Source organism: Pongo pygmaeus, chromosome 11 (assembly GCF_028885625.2).
Source record: "Pongo pygmaeus isolate AG05252 chromosome 11, NHGRI_mPonPyg2-v2.0_pri, whole genome shotgun sequence".
Lineage (NCBI taxonomy): Eukaryota > Metazoa > Chordata > Mammalia > Primates > Hominidae > Pongo > Pongo pygmaeus.
Genome location: NC_072384.2, coordinates 141844547 through 141867476, shown reverse-complemented (window position 1 = coordinate 141867476; position 22930 = coordinate 141844547). Strand labels below are relative to the sequence as shown.

Sequence of the window (22930 nt, the reverse complement as noted above, 5' to 3'; positions counted from 1 at the left end):
TGGTAAAATTCTGAATTACACTTCTTTCCAGTTTTCCTGGGACTGGCTGCTTATTTGAACTGTGCTGCAGATTGTTTGTCTCCCGGTGGTTGCTTGGTGGTGACTGCAGAGCCTTGGCTCAGGGAGGCCAGAGTGCAGGAGGGCACCAGGGCTCCCTTCAGCATGGGCTCCCTGCTGCGCACCCCACCCAGCCCCAACCCCAGCCCCTGCCACACAGTCCTCAGTGCCATTCCACTGTAGGCATGTCTCGACTTACCACTCTAAACTACACAGGTGAACACTTGGTTTGCATGCTAGTTTTATAAACTTTTAATTTCAATGCAAAGTCAAAGGAAGGTGACCAAACTTTCCACAGGCAAATTTGAATTTTTCCAAAATTTTATGAAGGTGTTGGTGAAATTTACTGATGCCAACTAGGCCCTGGGGTTGAGGCACAAAGGCCTTTAATGAGATTGAAACACTATGTTTATAGACCAATCTGGTTATATTTGCTGGCAATTTAACAAAACAGAAAAAAACAAGTAAAATTGAATGAGAAAAAGTCTTTTATTTGTCTTGAACACTGCACTGGGGCAGAGCAGGGTGAGCTGGAGGCAGCTGAGGAGAGTGGGGACTCTGTGAGCACACTTCCCCTCAGTACGTGAGGCTGTCCTGCACCTGAGTGAGAAGGGCCGGGGAGGGTGGGAGGAGCATGGACAGGTGAGGACAGGTGTGGACAGCAGGCAGGGAGGAATGGGGGAGGAGGAAGCTGCTCATACTGTAAGAGGAGGAGGGGGCTGGGACTGAGAGCTGGTCCTGTGCTTTCTGTGGGCTGGGAAGTAGGGGCTGAGGCCAGTGGACCCATGGACAGAAGGTCAGTGGCCTGTAAGGATGCCGGTCACCCTCATACAGGGCCCTTTATGAGTAGGTTGGGTTTGTTTTTTTCAAATCTTGCAGAACGCCTGCAGTGCACAGTGGGTGTGCAGTGGATGCTGCCCCATTGAGGGAGCCTATGGAAGCCTGTGCTGAAATTCCACATAAAGCGTCAGCCCTTCGAGGCAGACTCAGGGCAGAGGGCCAACAGGCACACACAGCTCCTGCACTTTTCAGTATGAGGAGGGGGTCCCTTAGTTTTTAGGATGGGAAGGTCTTTCTGATAAACCTCCAGAGGCAGGGCATCTTCCTGGGCCGGTGTGTGCTGGCTGGCCAGGTGCCTGCCCGCCTGGTGCCCACCGCCCACACAGCCCCAGACAGTGGGTGTCTTACATTGTTCTCCAGGCCCTCGATGACCTCGATGCCATTGTGGCTAAGGTACAGCTCCCGCAGGTTCACCAGGTTCTGCAGACCCTCGATCTTGGTCAGCCGGTTGCTCTGCAAGAGGGAGAGCACACAGCTGTCAGAACAATACAGAAGGTACGAAATGAAACGGTTTTTAGGAAACGAGGTTTTGTGTTATCTTGAAGAATTCTAAGAACAGAGAATTTCACTTAAAACATGCTAGAATGGGGCTGGGCGCGGTGGCTCATGCCTGTAATCCCAGCACTTGGGGAGGCCGAAGGGGGCAGATCACGAGGTCAGGAGATCGAGACCATCCTGGCTAACACAGTGAAACTCCATCTCTACTAAAAATACAAAAAATTAGCCAGGTGTGGTGATGGGCGCCTGTAGTCCTAGCTACTCGGGAGGCTGAGGCAGGAGAACGGCGTGAACCCGGGAGGCGGAGATTGCAGTGAGCCAAGATCGTGCCATTGCACTCCAGCCTGGGCAACAGAGCGAGACTCCATCTCAAAAAAAAAAAATAAAGGGCCGGGCACAGTGGCTCACACCTGTAATCCCAGCACTTTGGGAGGCCGAGGCGGGAGGATCATGAGGTCATGAGATTGAGACCATCCTGGCTAACACAGTGAAACCCCGTCTCTATGAAAAAAATACAAAAAAAATTAGCTGGGCATGGTGGCAGGCGCCTGTAGTCCCAGCTACTCGGGAGGCTGAGGCAGGAGAATGGCATGAACCTGGGAGGTGGAGCTTGCAGTGAGCCGAGATTGCACCACTGCACTCCAGCCTGGGCGACAGAGCGAGACTCCGTCTCAAGAAAACAAACAAACAGGCCGGGCGCGGTGGCTCACGCCTGTAATCCCAGCACTTTGGGAGGCCGAGGTGGGTGGATCACGAGGTCAGGAGATCGAGATCATCCTGGCTAACACGGTGAAACCCCATCTCTACTAAAAACACAAAAAATTAGCCGGCGTGGTGGCGGGCGCCTGTAGTGCCAGCTAGTCTGGAGGCTGAAGCGGGAGAATGGCGTAAACCCGGGAGGCGGAGCTTGCAGTGAGCCGAGATCGCGCCACTGCACTCCAGCCTGGGCAACAGACCAAGACTCCATCTCGGAAAACAAAACAAAACAAAACAAAAAACCAACCAACCAAACAAAAAAACATGCTAGAATGGGACTCATGTAGAGAGAAAAAGAGGATCAAAATTTTGAGCCTGCTGTACTGAGCTAAAATTCATGCATGGGAATTACATGTTTTTTATATAAAGAATTCATGGTTAGGCCAGGTGCCATGGCTCTCACCTATAATCCCAGCACTTTGGGAGGCCAAGGCAGGAGGATCACCTGAGGTCAGGAGTTTGAGACCAGCCTGGCCAACATGGTGAAACCCATCTCTACTAAAAATACAAAAATTAGCCAGGCGTGGTGGTGCACACCTGTAATCCCAGCTCCTTAGGAGGCTGAGGCAGGAGAATCACTTGAACCCAGAAGCTGAGGTTGCAGTGAGCCGAGATTGCACCACTGCACTCCAGCCTGGGCAACAAGAGCAAAACTCTTATCTCAAAAAAAAAAAAAACCCCAAAAAAAGAACTCATTGTTAAAAGATACACTTGGTGAAGGTTTACCTGATTTAATAATTTTAAAGTGTAAAAATTACCGAATATTTTAAAGTAAATTAATTATAATTTCTTTCTTTCTTTTTTTTTTTTCGAGATGGACTCTCACTCTGTCACCCAGGCTGGAGTGCAGTGGCACAACCTTCGCTCACTGCAATGTCCTCCTCCTGGATTCAAGCAGTTCTCCTGCCTCATCCTCTTGAGTAGCTGAGATTACAGGCGCCCGCCACCATGCCTGGCTAATTTTTGTATTTTCAGTAGAGATGAGATTTCACCATGTTGGCCAGGCTGGTCTCAAACTCCTGACCTCAAATGAACCGCCTGCCTTGGCCTCCCAAAGGTCTGGGATTACAGGCGTGAGCCACCACGCCCGGCCTAAGAACTTTTAAAAATATTTTTAATTTTTTTAGAGATGGGCTCTCACTATGTTGCCCAGGCTGGTCTTGAACTCCTGGGCTCAAGCGATCCGACCGCCTAGATCTCCCTAAGTGCTGAGGTTACAGGCATGAGCCACTGCACCAGGCCAAGAACTTTCTTAAAGAAGCCTGACAAACTTCTGCTTCACCAAGGGTTAAGAGTGGTTTTCACATGCCCTTCAGTGTCAGTCGAGGGGATCAACTAACCACACCGGGCCTTGTCCCCAGAGCACTCTGTTCCATCTCGCTTCAAGGGCCCAATTCTGCTAATTTGCTTCCCACACAAAAGGTAAACAGGAGCCTAGGCACACCCAAGTGCTTACCAACTCCCAAATGCAGAAGTCTAACAGGGTTGATATTCTCTGTGCAATGGAAGGAATTGCTTTTACCATTGAGCCAAACACTTTAGAATTTAGAATAAGCTCCACCTTCTAAAGAAGTCCCCTTTGGCTAAAAATCATCTAGGACTGCTACTGGGGGGGAAGAGGGAGGTGGGTGGGTGGAAAAAGCCAAAAACATGACACTTAAGAATTAAATTTTTTGAGAGGCCAAGGCAGGAGGTTCGCTCGAGTCCAGGAGCTCAAGACCACCCTGGGCAACATAGGGAAACCCCTTCTCTACATAAAATACAAAAATTAGCCAGGCATGGTGGTGTGTACCTGCAGTCCCAGCTACTTGGGAGGCTGAGGAGGGAGGATTGCTTGAGCCTACGAGTGTGAGGCTATAGTGAGCTATGAATGCACTTGTCACTGCACTCCTGCCTGGATGACAGAGTGAGACCTTGTCTCTTAAAAAAAAAAGAAAGGCCAGGAGTGGTGGCTCATGCTTGTAAACCCAGCATTTTGGGTGGCCAAGGCAGGAAGATCACTTGAGGTCAAGAGTTCAAGACCAGCCTAGGCAACACAGTGAGATCTCATCTCGTCCATGCCTCACCCCCTCAACAAAATATTAGCTGAAGGTGGTGGTGCATGCCTGTAGTCCTACTGACTTGGTAGGCTGAGGTGGGAGGTTGGCTTGAGCCCAGGAGTTGGAGACTGCAGTGAGCTATGATAGCACCCCCAGCACTGCAGCCTGAGTGACAGATAAAGACCCTGTTTCTAAAAAAGTGAAAAAAATAAATAAAAAATAAAAAAGAGAATCAAGTTTTTGCTTGGCACATGTGTGTATAAAGTCTATGGCATCTAACGTTTCAATTGCTTACTAATAATGAAACGAAGTGCCAATTGTGCAGGCAGTGAAGGATAAAAACTAAGGTTGTGTCCAGCAGTGTTGGCCCTGCCAGGGCTCGCAGGGAAGGGCGGCTCAGGAAGCTCCGTACCTGCATACTGAGGACTGTCAGGTTGGTGAGCGCATCCAGGTTCTGAAGTTTAGTAATTTTGTTTTTCCCCAAAAACAAACTCTCCAGGTTGGTTAAGGTGTCGATATTTTCGATTGCCTGTGGAAAGGACAGAACAGCAATGAGTACTGCAGTTGACGGGCTGCGCCAGGCAGCCAGCAGGTGCCTGGACTGGGGCAGAGCTGTCTGGGCTTCGGCTCTGCTGTGTGGGGCTAGTGACATATCTGCTAAGACTTCCAGTGGAAATCCTACTTGAAGGTAGAATACAATAGTGGCGAGTCCAAGACTGTCTTGAGCTCACTCCCAACCCTCAGATTTCCTGGGGTGCTGAGGAACAGTCTCAGAACTCAAGGACCAGTAGATTCCCAAGTCCCTTCCAGTTCTAAATTTGTGAGCTGACACATTAAAATGTCCTCCCGCCGGGTGCGGAAATCCCAGCACTTTGGGAAGCTGAGGCGGGCGGATCACAAGGTCAGATCGAGACCATCCTGGCTAACACTGTGAAACCCTGTCTCTACTAAAAATACAAAAAAATTAGCCGGGCATGGTGGTGGGCGCCTGTAGTTCTAGCTACTCGGGAGGCTGAGGCAGGAGAATGGCATGAACCCAGGAGGCGGAGCTTGCAGTGAGCCGAGATTGTGCCATTGCATTCCAGCCTGGGCAACAGCACGAGATTCCGTCTCAAAAAAAAAAAAAAAAAAAAAAAAAAAAGTCCTCCCAAGAGCCTCAGTCTCTACAGAAGTGAGGTACGGGGCACTCTGGCCTCAAGTCTTTGAAATCCTGGGACCCTCACACCATAGCACTCTGCCCCTCTTGCCCAGTTTCCACACCCTCCTACATCACTCTTCCTTGCTGTGATCGTGTGCTCCTCTATTCAACCATAAACCTCCAGAGGCAGTGACCACACTGCCCTGTCTGGTCTCCCCATGGTGACTTGCCTACAGCAGGATGTTTAACGACTGTTTATTGATTTGACTTCAGTTTCCCTCCTCTGTCAGTTCACTCTCTCTCAGAACAAGTCATTCTTTAAATATTTCAGCAGACACAAACTAACCAGATGAGGTGCATGCTAACCAGGTGGGGACTTCAGGAGGGAAGAAGGTGTGCTAATCCACACACCACTGCAGGACTTGGTGGGGGCGGGGGCATCCTCACATGCTGTAGCCTGCATTAATTTGTGATGAGCCACTGTTCCCCTAGAAAGTTCCACAGTGAGACACTTGGTAAAATGCGGACATCTGGGCTGCTCTCTAGTTTAAAATGTGCTGCTTTGCTATTTGTGGCCATGAGATCTCTAACAATAACTGTCAAGAGACTCTTGCCAAAACCACCCTCCCTTGGTTTGTATCCTGTCCAAGCTCTCAAGGGCCCAGGACAGACACAGCATGCTATAATACTTCCAGAAGCCAAACAGAGGGGCATTCTGAACATGGGCAGGGGTGGATGTGCTCAGAAACACCTGCCAAAGCCACTAAGCAAGGCCGGGGGAAGCAAAGGCTCTGTGCCATGACCCTGAATAGGAGCCAGGCATGGGGCTCAAATGCTCTTCTGGCTGACAGAAGTCCTCCTCCCTGCCCACGGGAACCCTCCCTCCTCTCTGCCTGGCAGATCCACCTCCAATGTCAGTCCTCCTGGGACGCCCTCCCAAGTTCCCCTCCAGCACATGACGGTGGTTATGAGTCAGGTGGTGAAGACTTGATCCTGCTTCTGTGGAACACCAGATCACTTTTCAAAAGTCTTTTATTTCCATTCTGTCCCACGTTTTCAAGGTCAAATGGATCCTGGAGAACAGATCTAATCCTGCTGGGGACCGTGTCCCAGGAGTATAAAGCTGTCCAGGGAGGAAGGCCCAACTCAGCACTGCCTTTGGGAGTGTGTCAGCATCAAGAGGCTTTCTAAAGCCCCTGGTATGTACATCAGTTCACTCCAAGTGACCACTTTGCTGGGCTTGGGAAACTTTCCTCTCAAAGAAGCATGCCAGAGAAGATTACCATGAGTAAGTTCAAGAGCAAGGCGTTCAGGTCGGTTGGTTCATCTCAGGCAGAATGTAACTGGGAGTGGTGTGATTCAGAGTCATGATTTGGATGAGGAGCAACTGAAATCTATGTGCAGAAGAAAAGCTAGACAACTCAGGACTTACTGATACTGACTTCCAGTTGGCATTTTTTCTTAAAAAAATAATTTCCTTGTTCATGAAAAAAATCACAGCATCATAAGAAATGCAGACTCACCATGCATTCTACATACACCCACTGAGTCCATACACAACCCGCTAGCTGTCTCTCCCTGAATATACTAGTCAGGGCCATCTGCACCTACCCGGATGCGGTTAGATCCCAGCTCTAGCATCTGTAGTTGATGTAAGTTGCTTAAGTTCTCAATTTTACTGATTTTATTGTTGACCAAGAAGAGTTTTTTCAGTTGTGTCAACTTGTCAACCCCTTCGATGTTTCTCAGCAGATTAAAAGAAATATCTAGAATCCTGAGAACAACCAAAACAGTTTTTAAAAAAATTACATGAGCATAGGTTGCATAGAACTCACAATTTAACCACTAAAGGTGGCATCCCCAACAGGGGATGGCAGTCACTACGGGGTGGGCAAGGGTGGGGGGGTCTGACTGTGCCCCTGCTGCTGCCTGGCCCACACTGATGCTGTCATGAGGGATTTGGAGGCTGCCCAGGAGCCCGGAGCAAGCCAGAGGCAGCCTACAGGCTCCTGATGCCTCGGCTCCCAGTATGGTATTTGAGGCAGAAACTATGTTTCATTCACACCTGTGCCCATGACAGGACCTGGCACCAGGCTCTGCACACAGAAGGGGCCTGAGAAGTATTGAATTAGAAACAGAAACAAAACAAGCAAAAATGAATGAGCGACAAAGGGCAGAAATCCAGGTAAAGTTATAACTAGGACCTGGCTCCTTCTTTTTTAATTTTAATTTTTGTAGACAGGGTCTTGTTATGTTGCCCAGGCTATCTCGAACTTCTAGACTCAAGTGATCGTCCCAATTTGGCCTCCCAAAGCACTGAGATTACAGGTAGGCACCACTGCATCTGGCCTAGGACCTGACTCCTTAAATTAGAAATGTCACTTTTTTTTTTAATTTAAAAAAAGAGTATTCAAAAGGCAAGAGGAAATGCTGGATTAACTTTCCCCTCTACCAATCTCAGTATCATCCCTGAATGGAGGCTTTCCAGAAGTCCCCACTGCAGCCTTCCCATCAAAGATCTACTTTGGAAGTCAGGATTGTCCAGGAAGCTGAAGACACGCATGAAGCCGACGAGGCCTCCTGGAGCCCTGAACATAGCAGGCAGAGACTTGGGATTCAGATGCAGGGTAGGACCTTGTGGCAGAGGCAGTCTCTCAAGGGCTAAGAGCCAGCAGGAGGTTGGCTCTGGAGACTGGACACCCCCCACCCAGTGGCCTTCCCACCATGCTGTTCTCCTGTAGGTCTCATGACTCACTCCAGCTCTGTTAGCGCCTCCAGATTCTCAATCTTCTTGATCTGGTTGTCGTAAAGATCCAGCTCTCGAAGACTCTGTAGCTCCTCCAGATTCTCAATGCATTTAATTAAATTTTGGCGGAGGCAGAGAGTCTGGGGGATGGGAAAAGGACAATCGGCACAGGCAAGGGGGAGGCCACGAGAAGGCCTCAGCTGGTATTGGAGGACACAGGACAGGCCTTTCTGGTGCAAGGACATGTCTTCATTCTCCTGCTGTTTCCTAGAAAGGTGCTGACCTTTGAGAGGCAGGTGGGCAAGGGCACTAAGCTGGAATTCCTCAACACACCTGAGGATGGGCAGGGACCCAAAGGGAGGCAGGAGGCAGGCCCCCCACCAAGCAGGCCAGCTGGGGAGGGAGGCGTTGGCCTGGGGTATGGGTGTCTGCCACTTCCTGGCAGAACATAAGAACCTTTGGTGGGCTCAATTTTGACAAATTCAAATGAGATGCACGGAGGACTGTAAAATTCAGTGAGTGCCTAATTGAACACAGGCGCAGAACTGAGGCAGGCCAGAGTCACAGGTCACTGGCTGCCTGGGCTCCGGAGAGCCAGCCTCAGGGCTGTGCCTCAAGTCCCTCGACTGCTGTCTCACACCTGCTGTGCTCCCAGTGAAGAAAGGCCTGCTACAAGGTGGAGGCAGCCACGCCTCCCACAGGCTGGGACAAGGACCACAACTTAGGACTGATTGCTCGATTCTGGACTTATCCACATCCTATGGGTGAGCGTCATAGTCCCCTCATGAGAGTCCCTCTCACCTTCACTTTCTTCAGTACCTCAAATCCTTCAATCTTTCCTATGCGATAGTGATTCAAATCAACATCCTGAAACAAAGCAGAAATCTATACTCAGCTATAGCAAAGTGGCTGGAGACCTGTGTCGTCCTAGAAGAGCAGGCCTGGAAGTGGGCAGCAGTGGGGGAGGCAGTGCCAGGTGGGTCTGCAGCAGACAGATGTCAGTGACAAGGTGTGCTGCGGGGGCTCTTTGGCTTAGTGATGACTAAGTTTTATGTAAAACTGGCCCTTAAAATGATTGGTACACGACATCGTTTTCTCATTCCTTAGATCCTGTATGCACAAAACATAAGCTCAGGCTCTGAGGATATGCACCCCATCCCATCACCATCAGAGACACGCTGTGGGCTCAGGAGGTCCAGCGGCCAGTCATACACAGCCTGGGGCCATTGGGGCCCTCATGTATAATGTAATCATCAGACCCAGACAATGTATGAGTCAAAGGCATCTCATCTGCCACACAATCCTCAAGGGTCGAAGAGACATGGGGATAACAATCACTGGTAAGAAAAACATGAACACGGGACTCTGACTCAACCAAGGGAGGCTTAGGCCACCTCTCTAGGGAAAGAACTTACTCATCTCATACAAGATAACCTGACAGGGTGGTCCATCACCACGCCCAGGGCTGGGCTGAGCAGGCGGCATTACCTCTGCATCTCTGTCCAGGTTGATGGTTTCCATGTCCACAGGCAGCTCATGTTCTTCTGAAAAAATAAGAATAAGAGGTTTGTTCAGAACCCCATTAACAGGAGGCACTGGTGAAGAGCTGCTTCTGGCTGAGGTCTGGGGCTGTTTGGTGCCCAGAGCCAGCTCAAACCCCGAGGAGGAACCAATGGGAAGGTTTGCTGAGGACCTGGAGAATGTCGCAGGGTTAGACCCTGCTCCAGCAATAGTGATGTTTTAAGCATTCTGAATTTCCTGAATTCAGATATTGGCAAAGGTCTCCAAACATCCATCTGTGCCTTTGAACTTCCTGAGAAAGGAAATGTGTTTTGAAGCTGTTAGTGGGAAGGAGGGGAGGAAGTAGCTGAGTGCAGGTGAGCAGGGCAGCACTACTGCCTTTCTGTGACTCCCAGAGCTGCAGAACTGGCAGCAGCCTGCCTCCTATGTAGCTTTTCTCTTTTTGTTTTTGGCAATAAACCAGGCCATTAGAATCTGGACCATGCTGGGCACATCAGATGCTCTAGGATGGGCCTTTTATTGCTTTGGAAGGTGGCCCAGCATCTACAAACACTTCCCTCTGCAAAGAACAAAACAAAACAAAACATAGTTCAACACATAGGATCAAAGAGGCTCACTGAATAATTTAAACACACTTCTCAGTGGGGAGACTGGTGAACTCACTCCAGCAGAGAAGCCCATTGGATTTCACGAGGACTCTCCACCCCGGAGCCGGCATCCTCTGTGCGGAGGAGGCAGAGAGCTGCTCTCCCTGCTGAGGCGACAGCCTCCCTGTTAAGCACTTCCTTATTTCATTTCATTGGAACCTACTTCAGCATATGTGCTGAAAAGGACTAAGACACACACAGATGCACACACACACACGCACAAAGACACACAGGCACGTATGCACACTACACAGACACACACATGCACAACAGTGGCATACACAGACTCATGCAGACACACAAACATGCACACTCACTCCTCAAAACACTTAAAAAAATTAACAGTAATTCCTCAATATCACCAAAGATTGTCAGTGTTCGTATTTCCTCACTGTCTTAACATTTCGTCCCTTAGTTTACTTGCATTATGATCCAAATAAGGCTGTATATTGTGACTAGATGGTATTTCTCTTTTAAAAAACTTTTTTTAATTAATTTTTTTTTAAGAGACAGGGTCTCACTCTGCTGCTCAGGCTGGAGTATAGTGGTGTGATCATAGCTCACTGCAGCCTTGAACTTGTGGGCTCAAGCAATCCTTGTCTTAAGCTCCCAGGAAGCTGAGACTACAGGTGTGTGCCACCATGCCTGCTAATTTTTTAAAACCATGTTTTGTACAATCAGGGTCTCGCTATGTTGCCCAGGCTGGTCTGGAACTCCTAGCCTCAAGTGATCCTCCCACCTTGGCCGCCCAAAGTGCCAGGATTATAGGCACGAGCCACTGCACCCAGCTCAGCATTTTTCTTAAATTTCTTTTTTCCCCTTGCAGTTTTCTGTTGCAGGAAAACAAGCTGTTTGTCTTGTAGTGCTTCTCCCAGTCTGGATTCTGTGAATTATACCCATAGGATGTTCTTTCTCCTGTAAGCAGATTGTCACTGTCACTACCTTACAGGGCTGTCAGCGCTCTTACTGCGGCTCTTCCTAGAGCAAACGTGCACTTGCTTCTGCAGGGGAGTGAGCTCACACAGCCCTGCACCACATGCCAAGGGCTGGCTCCTCACCTCACCTGGAGGCCTCTGAGAGGAGCATTTGACATCAGACCAGCTTAACAAAGTAATGATCCCACATGGCTGCATTCACTTCACTGTTTTTCCACTATGCCTTTTCTATAACCATCAACTGCGGTTAGTTAAAAAAAAAAAAAAGTTTACTATAGTTTATCCACAACTGTAAAGGATACCAACCTAAGAATTAAATAAAAGGAACTGGGCAAAACCAAGAGATAGATACAAATCACCTCAAAAGACAGTGTCAAGTCACCGTTCATAAGCTCAGGAAGTTGCACTGGAAGAAGCGCTACAATTAAGGCAGGGCGCCCAGGTCATGTAGTCCAAACCAGGACCCTTTGAGAGCAGAAGGGCACAGTTATGCTGGTCCAGCAGGCAGAAACGGGCTGTGCCAGGCTCCTCAGGACACATGGTCACATGGCTTTAAGGGGTCTTGTTTGTAATACATCCAGCATGGCTGGCTGCTCACCACTCAAAATGTCAGCTAACCTCTGAAACAAGGTTTCCAGCCTAGAATGCCCTTCTGAGTGTATTATATATTCATCATATTTTAAAAATAATTTAAGGAAAATAGGTAGAAGGTAACAGTTGACATGATTAAATTTGTTTTAATTGAATTTAAGACTTAAATAAACAAAGGTAGGAGCAAGTCTTGGCTCCTCTAAGGGCTAGAAATGCATATTCCCAGAAAATTCATAATCAGCTAATCATCTCGAAGAAAAAAACTTGGACTTTTCCAGGCCAGGCCAGCTGGTCTGCCTTGTAGCCGTGTGCCCTTGGACAAGCTGCAGAGAGTCTCATTTGCCTCATCTATAACGCATTACCACACTGGTGTACTTACAGAACATGATGACAACATCATTAGCCTGTGCTATAGTGAGCCAGGGAAAGAAAGCATACAGGGCTTGCTCTGCCAACTCTCAAGTCCTCCAGAAACACCCAATGTCTCAGCAGCACCCATCTGAGGATAGCGGGGGCTCCTACCGCTCCGCTGTTGCTGATTAAGTTGGCGATAACGGAAGCTTCCATCTATCACTCCCATGCACTTTATTCCACCCACGTCACTTCCAGAACATCAGCCCCAAAGTTCCAAAGTGAATGTGACTGGTACTTTTGTGGTAATCTCCTTGTGACTTAAAAGTAGGTTGCCATAGTTACCAATCATCTTTGCTGGCACAGAGAGCACAATGTTATTTTAAAAATTAGGTTTGTTTCTTTATAAATTTATTTTCATTTTTATAAGGGATGCATGATTATTCATATACTGTATACAAATCTAGAAAACACAAAATGTATAGATCCTTCTTAAACCTGCTGTTTGGACAGACTCAGCCTGTCTGATGTGTTTTCTTTCTTTAGCAGGTGAAAGTACATACATGCATGCATACTGTTCAGAAACTTTTTTTTTTTTTTCTTTTTTTTGAGATGGAGTCTCATTCTATCGCCCCGGCTGGAGTGCAGTGGTGTGATCTCAGCTGACTGCAACCTCTGCCTCCCTGGTTCAAGTGATTCTCCTGCCTCAGCCTCCTGAGTAGCTGGGACTACAGGCGCACACCACCATGCCTGGCTAATTTTTCTTTTTTTTTTGTATTTTTAGTAGAGACAGGATTTCACCATGTTGGCCAGGCTGGTCTCGAACTCCTGACCCCTAGTGATCCACCCGCCTTGGCCTCCCAAAGTGCTAGGATTACAGGCGTGAGCCATCATGCCTGGCCACATCTAGGCACTTTAGAAGTCAATCCTCAGGCCTGTAAAAATGGTAAGGCAAGACTCAGAAATAATTTCTCTCAGAGATTAAAGGTTTCTACTGCTACGGTAGGACTTAGAAACATAGCAGTCAGCCATAACATTTATTTCGAATCTCATTTCCTAAACATATGGTTAATAAAACAATATTGCGGTTCTTTTTTTTTTTCCTTTTTTTTTTTTTTTGAGAAGGAGTATCCCTCTGTCACCCAGGCTGGAGTGCAGTGGTGCGTTCTTGGCTCACTGCAACCTCCACCTCCTGGGTGCAAGTGATTCTCCTGCCTCAGCCTCCTGAGTAACTGGGATTACAGGCACTCGCTGCCACGCCCGGCTAATTTTTGTATTTTTTGTAGAGACAGGGTTTCACCACGTTGGCCAAGATGGGCTTGATCTCCTGACCTCGTGATCCACCCGCCTCGGCCTCCCAAAGTGCTGGGATTACAGGCATGAGCCACTGCGCCTGGCCAACAACGTCGTGGTTCTGTCTCAGACGGCATACTAGTACCAATATTCGTGCTAGGATTTGCCTTCAGTGGAATTGGAAAAAACCACATCCTTTTTGCAAATGCCATCAGTGAGTCAGCCTGCTGAGGGAGCACCTCAAAGAGCATATCCACCTGCTCTGGGCCACTGAGGGCCCCTAAGGAGCACAGCAGTCCTTCTCCAGACCGACACAGCACCCACACCCAGGGCCAGACCATGTGCAGCACAACCCACATCCCCCAACCAGCAGCTGTCCCCAAGGGAGCTGGGCCTGGTACCTTCTGGGTCCTCCTCCCCCCGCTCCTCCCCATCCTTCAGGCTCTGTTCACTGAGGTCGGCCACGATGCCACTGCTGTGTTTCTTCCCTTCTTCATCGCCGGATTCTTCGGACTCGACCCGCCTGTCAACTGAAACCACACAGGTCAATGAGAATTCACATCCACTTTACGGGACTTTGAGGAACATAAAATAAACACCCAGTTGTAAGTCAAAAGGATTTCATTTAAACATGTTTGTTGAATCCAGTTCAACGAACATTTGAGTGTCTCCCATGTCCCAGCACCACTTGAGGCATATGGCTGTGGGGAGAATGGGGAGCAGAGTGTGGAGCCCACATGGATACTTAGGTGAGGAACACACTACTTCTGCCCTCAAGGAGCTTGTGAAGAACTGCCCAGTGTTCTGAAAGCCTTGGATCACCTGTGATTAAATCCACTAATGGAACCAGGTAGTGAAGCACCTCCTGAGTGCCTTTCACTTTTGGGCTGGGTGATCACCACTGTGACCCTTCTGCCACATACCTCCATCCACGCTCTATTATTCATCTGGCTAAGAAAACCAGCCAAGTTCACAGGCCCACATTCTGAAAGAAATCAAGACTAACTCAAATCAGACTGTGGGCAGGGAGGATCACTAAGGAAAAGGAGAATACAGCCAATAGTGCTGACCGCCCACAGAAAGCTCACTGGTGTGAAATGAGCTTTTACACTGGACACTGGACAGAGTGTTAGCAACTTAAGGCTTTTAAAGGTTCATAAATATTTTTTGAATTAAAGAATAAGGCAATTCAATGTGTCGGGTGAAAATTCTTTGGTAAGGTTGTCAAATCATTTTTCTTTTTTATAACTTTACTCATGACCTCTTTTGGAAGTCTGTCTGGAAAACATGAGGCACTAACACATTACTTGGAACCATCAACCGTACTGAAAATACTCTTTCCTGAGTATGGTTTCTCTACAAAGAGATGTGCTCTTTGCAGGAAAAAGTTCAATTTCATCTTTGTACTTCCTGCTCAGCCTAGCAAAGTAAAACTCAAGAAAGGATTGCTGTATAAAACAAGTCCTTATAAAACCCACCTCCAAAACCTCCAAATCCATCTCTTCTTCCCCACCCCCTACAATGACGGTGGCTGTTACTTCTTAGCTGCAGCCTGGGCTCCTGCCCTGCCTCCTAACTCGTCTCTGTGACTTGTCTTGCCCTGCTTAACCTATTCTCCACTGCCAGAGAGTCTGATCTAATTCTAAAATCCAAATCTGATCTTTGAGTCCAAAAGTATTTCTGGAATGCTCTTCCTGAGTTTGCATCTTGCTGCTAGAGATGCAGCTTTGGCAAATTGTTTCCATTTGAAAGCCTCAATCTCCTAGTCTGTGGAAGGGAGCTAGTATAGAACCTATGCCTCAGCAAGCTGCTGTCACGGTTAAATTAGAAAAGGCACAAGAGCAGTTAGCACGTGCATGAAATGCAGTAGATATTTAACAAAGTAGTCACCACCAGGCACAGGTCACTTGGTGGTCCAGGCTCAGGGAGAGAAAGTTCTACTGCATGACAATCTGGCGCAAAAACCCCAGTAAGAGGAGGAGTGGTGTGAGGTTAGGAAAGGCTTATGAAGGTTGGCCAAAGTGAAGCCTGAAGGCAGCAGAGAGGGTCTGGAACATGGGACAGTGGATCTGCATGTAAGAAAATGACTTTGGTGTACTGGGGATGACGGGCTGGTGAACAGGGACAATCAATCTAGCCTAGAGATGACGAAGGTCTGAGTTAAGATACTGGCAATGGGAATGGAGGATGTATTGGAGATTTGGAGATACTTTTAAAAGTAAAAGTCAGAGCTCCTTGACTAATAGGACATGGGTGGGAGTGGGACAGAGACAAAAGCCGGGCTTTTATATTTGTCATTTACCAAGACATGGAAACGGCTGAAGAGGTAGTGGGAGGATATGAAGAGGCACTTCTTACTTAAAAAGACTCAAAGGGTATGAAGTCCAAGACCCTTAACACTACCGCCCCCATCCCCATCACATATGATTTGGTCAAACTCTCCTCCACACCCTTTGACCGCAGTTTTCTTCGTCTTGAGTGATTCTTGCTCTTTTCCCTCACCCTATCCCCAACCTCGTTGCCTTCGAGTTATTCTTCAGGATCCAGCTCAGAGCTAGCCCTGCTTCTGCAGCTGTCACCACTCCCAAACATGTCAGCCCTTCCTTCTGCACCCGCCCTCCTTCCCCAGCTCCACATTCCTCTTCCCTACCACTTTCACATGAGGCAGTGACTGCTCTTCTGGGAGGTCTGTACCCCTCACCAAACCATGGGACCCAAAAGCACTTAAGCACTTGATGACACAACTGATTCCCCAGCTGCTAAGTGGGTGTGTGCACGCATGTTTATACACATACTGTACACGCACGTATATGACTGTACCTACAGATATGTAGAAAATTATATATAAATACATGTGTACGTATAACATATACATACATGCATGTGGTTTTTTTCCAACAAAGTGAATGAGGAGGAAGAAAGTTGAATTTAAGACTTTTTGAAACTATGACAGCTTTGAAAACAGGTATCACCTTGTGTAACTCAATCTTCTGGTTCCTTGTTACCCCTTCCCAACAGTCCACTCGATTTCAAGAGAAGACCCTTCTCCACCCTCACCACGTGAACCAAGGAGCAGACTCTGGTAGATCCCAGCGCCTCAGTTTCCTCGTCAGCTGACCGAGGAGGCTCCCCCGCCCGTCAATCTCAGAGGCTCGGGGCGAGGCTCCAACTGGACTGAATGGAGCCACCGCGTCCCAGTCAGCCCCACCCCCGGCCTGGCCTCGCGCCGCCGCTCTCCCCCTAGCTCTGGGTCCTTCCCGGCCGCTGCCGCCCCCGGGCCGGGGCTCCCCCGAGGTCCAGAGCCTCCCCCGCTCCCCCGGGTCCGGCTGTCGGCTGTCAGCTGTCAGGGGGCCGCGCGGCGGCGGCCAGAGGCAGGACGTGGAGTTTCTCTCAGGCACGGAGCAGTTCCAGCCCGCAGCTCCCCCCGCCCGCTGGGCCCTTGGGCCGCCGCCCGCAGGGGCCGCTCACCCTCCATCATCTCCTGCGACTGTTGCTGCCCCGCGCCGCGTTCCGCCGCCATGTTGGCTGCTCTTCCCCTTTCCGGAATCTGTCGCCTCAGACCCCTCAGCCAATCAGGGCTCCCGCCTCAGAGCCGGCCTAGCCAATGGGATTCCGGCGCGGCGACTTCAGCCGCGGCGCGCCTGCGTGGGCCCAGCGCCTCATGGGAGTTGTAGTTCCGTCATGAGGCCGCCCGCCGCGCCTCCCCCGGGGCAGGTAATTTCAGGCAGCGGAGCCGGAACAGTCTGGAGGCGAGAAGCTGGGAAGGAAAGCAGAGGGAGTCGAAGCGGGACGCACAGAGCCGTAGCTGCAGGCAGACGGAGTGGAAGTCTAGGCAGAGTGGAGAGACGCCCTGGGCTCGAGAGTTGACTTATGTCACTGTCTCGACCTCGGAGGCGTGGAGAGGCCCCGGGCCAGGCGGATCTTTCCGTGGCTGCAAGGTGCGGGCGAGTCCTACGTGCATCCCTGACCTCTGCGAGCCTCGCTGGCTGCGTCTGTACAATGGGCCGAACGGCAAGAGCAACAACGTTCTCCTGGCGTCCCCGCGCGGATTTTACCCATGCGAAATGCCGCCTTCTCTTGACGCTCAGAGCAGGCGGGCAGGTGCGGGGCACTTGCGCTGGTGGGGCCGCCAGCCAGCTGGCTGGCTCCGGGGCGCCAGCCGGGCTCCCCTTGCAAGCCGTTCCCAGCCCAGTGCGGACGCTGCAGCCTTCGTCTACCCTGCGGAGCCACACGGCCCATGAGCGAGCCGCTCCGCGTCCTCCGCCTTCAGAAAGAGGGCTCCAAGAGGCGAGCTCTGTGCTACTCACCCATTTTGATCGCGAGTCGGGAGGAAACCGCATCTGCCCAGCCCGGGGGCGGAGGCGCCCATTATTCCTTTGGCTCCTCCGAAGCGCCGTAGTGGGTGTTCGGTGCGTCCCTAGCAACCGTTAGCGCGGGCTTCTGGCCTCTGGCTAGCTTAGTCCCGCCCGTACGCGCAAGTGGTTGGTCTGTGGAGCTTGTCAATCGGTGCGAGTCGCTGTGCGATTGGTCGGTGCGATAAAAGCGCGGAGAGGCTCCCTTCCGCGGTGTGTAACCGGCTTACCGTGACCCTCGCCTGCCCAGGTGAGATACCTGCGCTCGGGAGAGCTGACCGGGTTCCGCAATCTCCCGAGGGCGGTTGTGGGGCCTGCGCGGCTCCGCGCCCCTGGCCCAGGAGGATCCGCCGCCCGGCCCTTAGACGAGCCCGACCCCGGGTCTCCCGCCCCTGCGCCCTTCGCCCTTCGCCCTTCGCGCACCGCTGAGCCCGCGTCCTTTCCGTGTCCAGATCGCGGCGGGGTTGCGGCCGTTGGCCCTGGGCCCCGCGCCCCCAGCGTCTTCGGGGTGCCTTTCAGTGTAGCCTGCCCGGCGGGCGCCGAGGCCCCACGCCTCGGGTCGCCTCGGGACTGTGCGCTCTCTTCACCGCAGCCCGCCCTGCGGGGCGAACTCCAGGAGAACCAGCCCGGATCCCGCCACCCTCCCGCGCTGGGCGTGTGGGTCTCTGCGGGCTCAGCCGGCGCCGGGGGGTGGGGGGCGCGCGCCGCCCGCGCTCGTGGTTACGGCAAAGACCTGGACTTGAGCCTTAATCTTTTCACGAATTTTTCTTTCCCAGAGTACGGCAGGGGCCTGCGCTGCCGTCTTGAGGCTTTTCTCGTCCTTACCTTCCGCATCTCAGTACCATTCGATGTCGATTTTTCTCTTAGGGGTTCCTTCTCTTCATCTTTCTGCTGCTACCTTAATTTAAGACTTTATAATTTCTTGCCTGGATTACTGTAGCCTTTCTCCTGCTTTCCAGCCTTGCACCGACATGGTCCCTGGAGTAGTCTTTGTAAAATGCGTATCTGGCCATGTTACTCCTAAGCATTGAATCCTTAAAATTCATTTTGGGGATAAAATTAAGACTTTGGGCAGGCATAGGAGGCTCTGGGCTCATGCTTGGCCCCTCCAGGCCCACGTCCACCTACTCTTCTGGGTACTGAACTCCTCTCTGGGAGTCTTTGCCTCTTAAAGACTTCTTCACTCTGCTTGGAAGGGCTCGGCTCTGCAGGTGCCTCCTCCAGGACTGACATCCTTGCTGTGTTCTGGGGCACTGTTCACCTTGTTGGCCTCATCCTGAAACTGGTTCTCCTTTTTGTTGTACAGCTGTGCTGACAGCAATGGGAGCTGTTTGCTTCTTAGCTTATGTTCTGGTGGGAGGGAGACAGTTGCTTCTAGAAGTTCACCGAGATGCTCCCTGCAAAGCTGTCCTTCTGTTTGGTCTGAGGTGGGGTCACTTGTGTCTTCTGGAATCAAAACTAGCAATGGGAATATGGTTACTCGGTGGTACCATTAGGTGCTGTCTGCTGGGTTTGGGTTCCCGTGTCTGCAGCTCACAGTGGATACAAAAGACAGTTTTAAAAATCTGGGCCTGGACGTGCAGGCATTTCTGGTTAACATCTGAGTCAAAATTTAGTGATCTAAAGTCATGTGAAGCCAGGCTCTGTTATTTCTTGAGGCCAGGCTGTGGCTGTGGAGTGCACGGGAGGCTCGAGGGGCCTATGCTGTTCAGTGACAAACTGGCCCACGTGGACCTCAGACGCCCAGGAGGCACAGCGGGAAAAAGGATGCATCTTTCCTGCTGTCCTCCCGCTCCCGCAGAGGGTCCCATCAGTTTCCCTTCTGGATAGGCTTGTAACTCTCAGTAACCTAATTAAACTTCCACAACTTTAGTTGGTATTTATTTACTTTCTCCCATGAAGGACAAAAAATTGCGTGCCCTTACCCTCCCTTTGCTTTTTTCCCCCTTTCCATCTCATGTTAGTTACTTTTACAAAGAAACTTCTGTAACATTTACAATATATTCTGAATAGTTATATTACTTTTTTATTATTTTATTTTTTGAGACAGGGTCTTGCTCTGTGGCTCAGGCTGGAGTGCAGTGGTGCCGTGTCCTCTCACTGCAGCCTCCGCCTCCTGGGCTGAAGCGATTCTCCCACCTCAACCTCCCAAGCAGCTGGGACTACCAGCATGTGCCACCACACCTTGCTAATTTTTAATTTTTTTTTTTTTTTGGTAGAGATGGGGTCTCCCTATGTTGCCCAGGCTGATCTCGAACTCCTGGGCTCAAGTAATCTGCCTGGCCCCCCAAAGTACTGGGCATATTATTTTTTAAAATAGTTTTGTAACATTGACATTGCAGTCTGAAGAGTTATATTTTTTAGGAATTAAGGTTTTCTAACAATGTATTCTGAAGAGTTATGTTACTTTTTTAAGAAAGTAAGGTTTTACAACATTTACAATGTATTCTGAAGCTATAATTAAGTGTCCTGAGCTTTGTCTATAGGTTGATTCTAAAAGTAGAAAAAACTGCCTCACACTATAATCATGTCATTGTTATTTATTATAGCAATAATTAGTGCATTTGGGTGCTTAGAGAAGGAGATGTAAACCTGTGACTAAAGGTCCCATTCATTGTTGCTGCTTGTAGGAAAGCTGCACACTCGAACCCCAAACCCTATATGTAATTTCTTTCTAGCTTCCTACACATCTGCAAGTTTGCAGAGCCTTTGCCTTCTGGGGTCCTAGGCTGGGTTTGTGTGTGAATGTCTCTGAATTTTTTGGCTGTATCAGTTTATTCATACAAAAGAATAAAGGCAGTGTTAGTCGTGAATTGTACCAGCAGAGTGAATGCATTTGAACCCATCACCCAAATTAGGAAATCAGGGGACCTGTGCCCTTGTGCCTCTTCCCCGCTCTTGCACCTGCCTGACCCAGAGGGAACCACCTGCCTGAAATTTAGATTTACCAGTCTCTTATTTACGAAGTAGTTTAATCACATAGGTGTGTTTCCCTGAACTACTTATTTAGATTATTTCATGACAAAGGAATCCTCCTGCTGATTGTCTTCCATAACTTGATTTTTTTCACTCGTATATAGCTAAGATTCACCCTTGTGTGTAGTTCATTTGTTTTCACTGCTGTAATTAGTGGTATGAATATACCAGAATTTAAAATCTGTCTTCTTCTTGAAGAGTGTTTGGGTTTCATTTCCTTTTTTCCTCTCTCTCCCTCACTCCCTCCCTTTCTTCTCTCCCTTTTTTCTGCCTGTCTTTGCCATTGAGAACCATACTGTCCCGAACATTCTGGTGTCTTATCTGTGTGCAAGAATTTCTCTGGAATATAAATCTAAGTGGAAAGTGCTGTATCCATATAGACAAATGTTTGACTTGAATTGTTTTCTGAAGAGATTATATTAATGTATTAAGAGTTCCTGTTGATCCAAATCCTTTTTGACATTGGGTATTACTAGATTCTTAATTTTTACTGACTTGGTAGGTATAACATTATCATGATTAGAATGTCCTCTCCTGTAAAACGCTTGTTCCTATTTCTTGACATTTTTCTATTGGGCCATGTGTCTTTTAAAAATGCTTAAATTCTAAATAGTTGGTCTTTTAAAGCTATTCTGGATATTAATTTTCTGTTGGTTATGTATGTGGCAAATATCTTCTCCCAAATTGTGGCTCGTTCTTTCATTTTCTTTATGGTATTCTTTGTGAACCTGTGTTCTCAATTTTTTTTTTTTTGGGGGACGGAGTCTCGCTGTGTCGCCAGGCTGGAGTGCAGTGGTGTGATCTCAGCTGATTGCAACCTCCACCTCCCAGGTTGTGTCGCCAGGCTGGAGTGCAGTGGCGTCATCTCGGCTCATTGCAACCTCCACCTCCCAGGTTCAAGCGATTCTCCTGCCTCTGCCTCCCGAGTAGCTGGGACTACAGGTGTGTGCCACCATGCCCAGCTAATTTTTGTATTTTTAGTAGACATGGGGCTTCACCATGTTGGTCAGGATGGTCTTGATCTCTTGACCTCGTGATCTGCCTGCCTCGGCCTCCCAAAGTGCTGGGATTATAGGTGTGATGTGTTCTCAATTTTAATGTTAAATTTATTAATCTTATTTTATAACTAGAGTTTTCTGTGCCTTGTTTAAGAAAACTTTCCCTACCCCAAAGTCTTACAGATAGCCTCTTTTCTTCTAAAAACTTAGTGATTTTATTTTATATTTTATTTGGTTTGACAGGTCTCGCTTTGTTGCCTAGGCTGGCCTCCATCTCCCTGGGCTCAAGCAATTCTCCTGCCTTAGCCTCTAGAGTGGCTCGGACTATAGGTGCAGGCCACGAGGCCTGCCTGACTAAAAAGTTTAGTGTTTTGACTTCCACAGATCAGATCTTTTATGCCCTGGGCACCATAGTGAGACCTCATCTCCTAGTTAAAAAAAAAAGATGGCCATGTGAAGACACATACAAACAGGGAGAAGTCGGCTGGGCACGGTGGCTCACGCCTGTAATCCCAGCACTTTGGGAGGCTGAGGTGGGCGGATCACGAGGTCAGGAGACCGAGACCATTTTGGCTAACACGGTGAAACCCTGACTCTACTAAAAATACCAAAAATTAGCCAGTCCTGGTGGCGAGTGCCTGTAGTCCCAGCTACTCGGGAGGCTGAGGCAGGAGAATGGTATGAACCTGGGAGGCGGAGGTTGCAGTGAGCCGAAATCGCACCACTGCACTCTAGCCTGGGCGACAGAGCAAGACTCCATCTCAAAAACAAAACAAAACAAAACAAAAAAAACAGGGAGAAGCTCTGTGATGGCGAAGGCAGAGGCTGGAGTGACGCAGCCACAGGTCAAGAACACCAAAGATGGCCAGTAGCCACCAGATGCTAGGATAAGGCAAGGAGGGGAGACTCCTTGGAGTTCCATATTGGAAGAGGTGATGTTGGGAGGGCCACCTCCCCTTTCCTCTCCACCGCAGGCCTGCCTTGTCTTGAAAGGGCCTCGTGTGGGCACCCTGCTGGCTTGTCCAAGCTCGCTATTCCTGGAAGGCTGCTCCTCAGCCAGTTCACGGGTCTAGGTGTGCCAGTGTGGAAGGACCTGGGTGGAAAGAGGCCTGTGTATGTCTTAGAAGTGGGCACCAGACCCTTTGGTTGGGAACTCTGGGGTTCTGGATACCCAGAAGGTGGTCCAGAAGAG

The 22930-nt window shown here is 49.5% G+C and overlaps 2 protein-coding genes across 7 annotated transcripts in view; one reads left to right on the top strand and one right to left on the bottom strand.

The window, feature by feature from the left end:
• The window catches only part of PPP1R7 (protein phosphatase 1 regulatory subunit 7), a 34850-nt gene extending 16844 nt beyond the window's left edge, over nt 1-18006 (bottom strand). Inside the window, exons 1-9 of one of the 4 annotated variants that reach the window (XM_063648219.1) lie at nt 17720-17853; nt 13814-13942; nt 9563-9618; nt 8876-8941; nt 8084-8214; nt 6940-7102; nt 4603-4719; nt 1246-1350; nt 528-657 (exon numbers count right to left, since the gene is read on the bottom strand). In XM_063648219.1, the coding sequence (XP_063504289.1) occupies nt 634-657; nt 1246-1350; nt 4603-4719; nt 6940-7102; nt 8084-8214; nt 8876-8941; nt 9563-9618; nt 13814-13942; nt 17720-17723 (795 nt within the window). In that variant the 5' untranslated portion in view covers nt 17724-17853 and the 3' untranslated portion in view covers nt 528-633. Of the gene's footprint in view, nt 1-527; nt 658-1245; nt 1351-4602; nt 4720-6939; nt 7103-8083; nt 8215-8875; nt 8942-9562; nt 9619-13813; nt 13943-16880; nt 17170-17719 lie in introns of those variants that run through there. The other 3 variants (XM_054477250.1, XM_054477249.2, XM_054477248.2) reach the window with 3 other exon arrangements.
• Nucleotides 17105-22930, top strand: part of PASK (PAS domain containing serine/threonine kinase) — a 48688-nt gene continuing 42862 nt past the window's right edge. Inside the window, exons 1-2 of one of the 3 annotated variants that reach the window (XM_063648217.1) lie at nt 18003-18014; nt 21505-21682. The gene's annotated coding sequence lies outside the window, so the exon portion shown is untranslated. Of the gene's footprint in view, nt 17351-17854; nt 18015-21504; nt 21683-22930 lie in introns of those variants that run through there. The other 2 variants (XM_054477246.2, XM_054477245.2) reach the window with 2 other exon arrangements.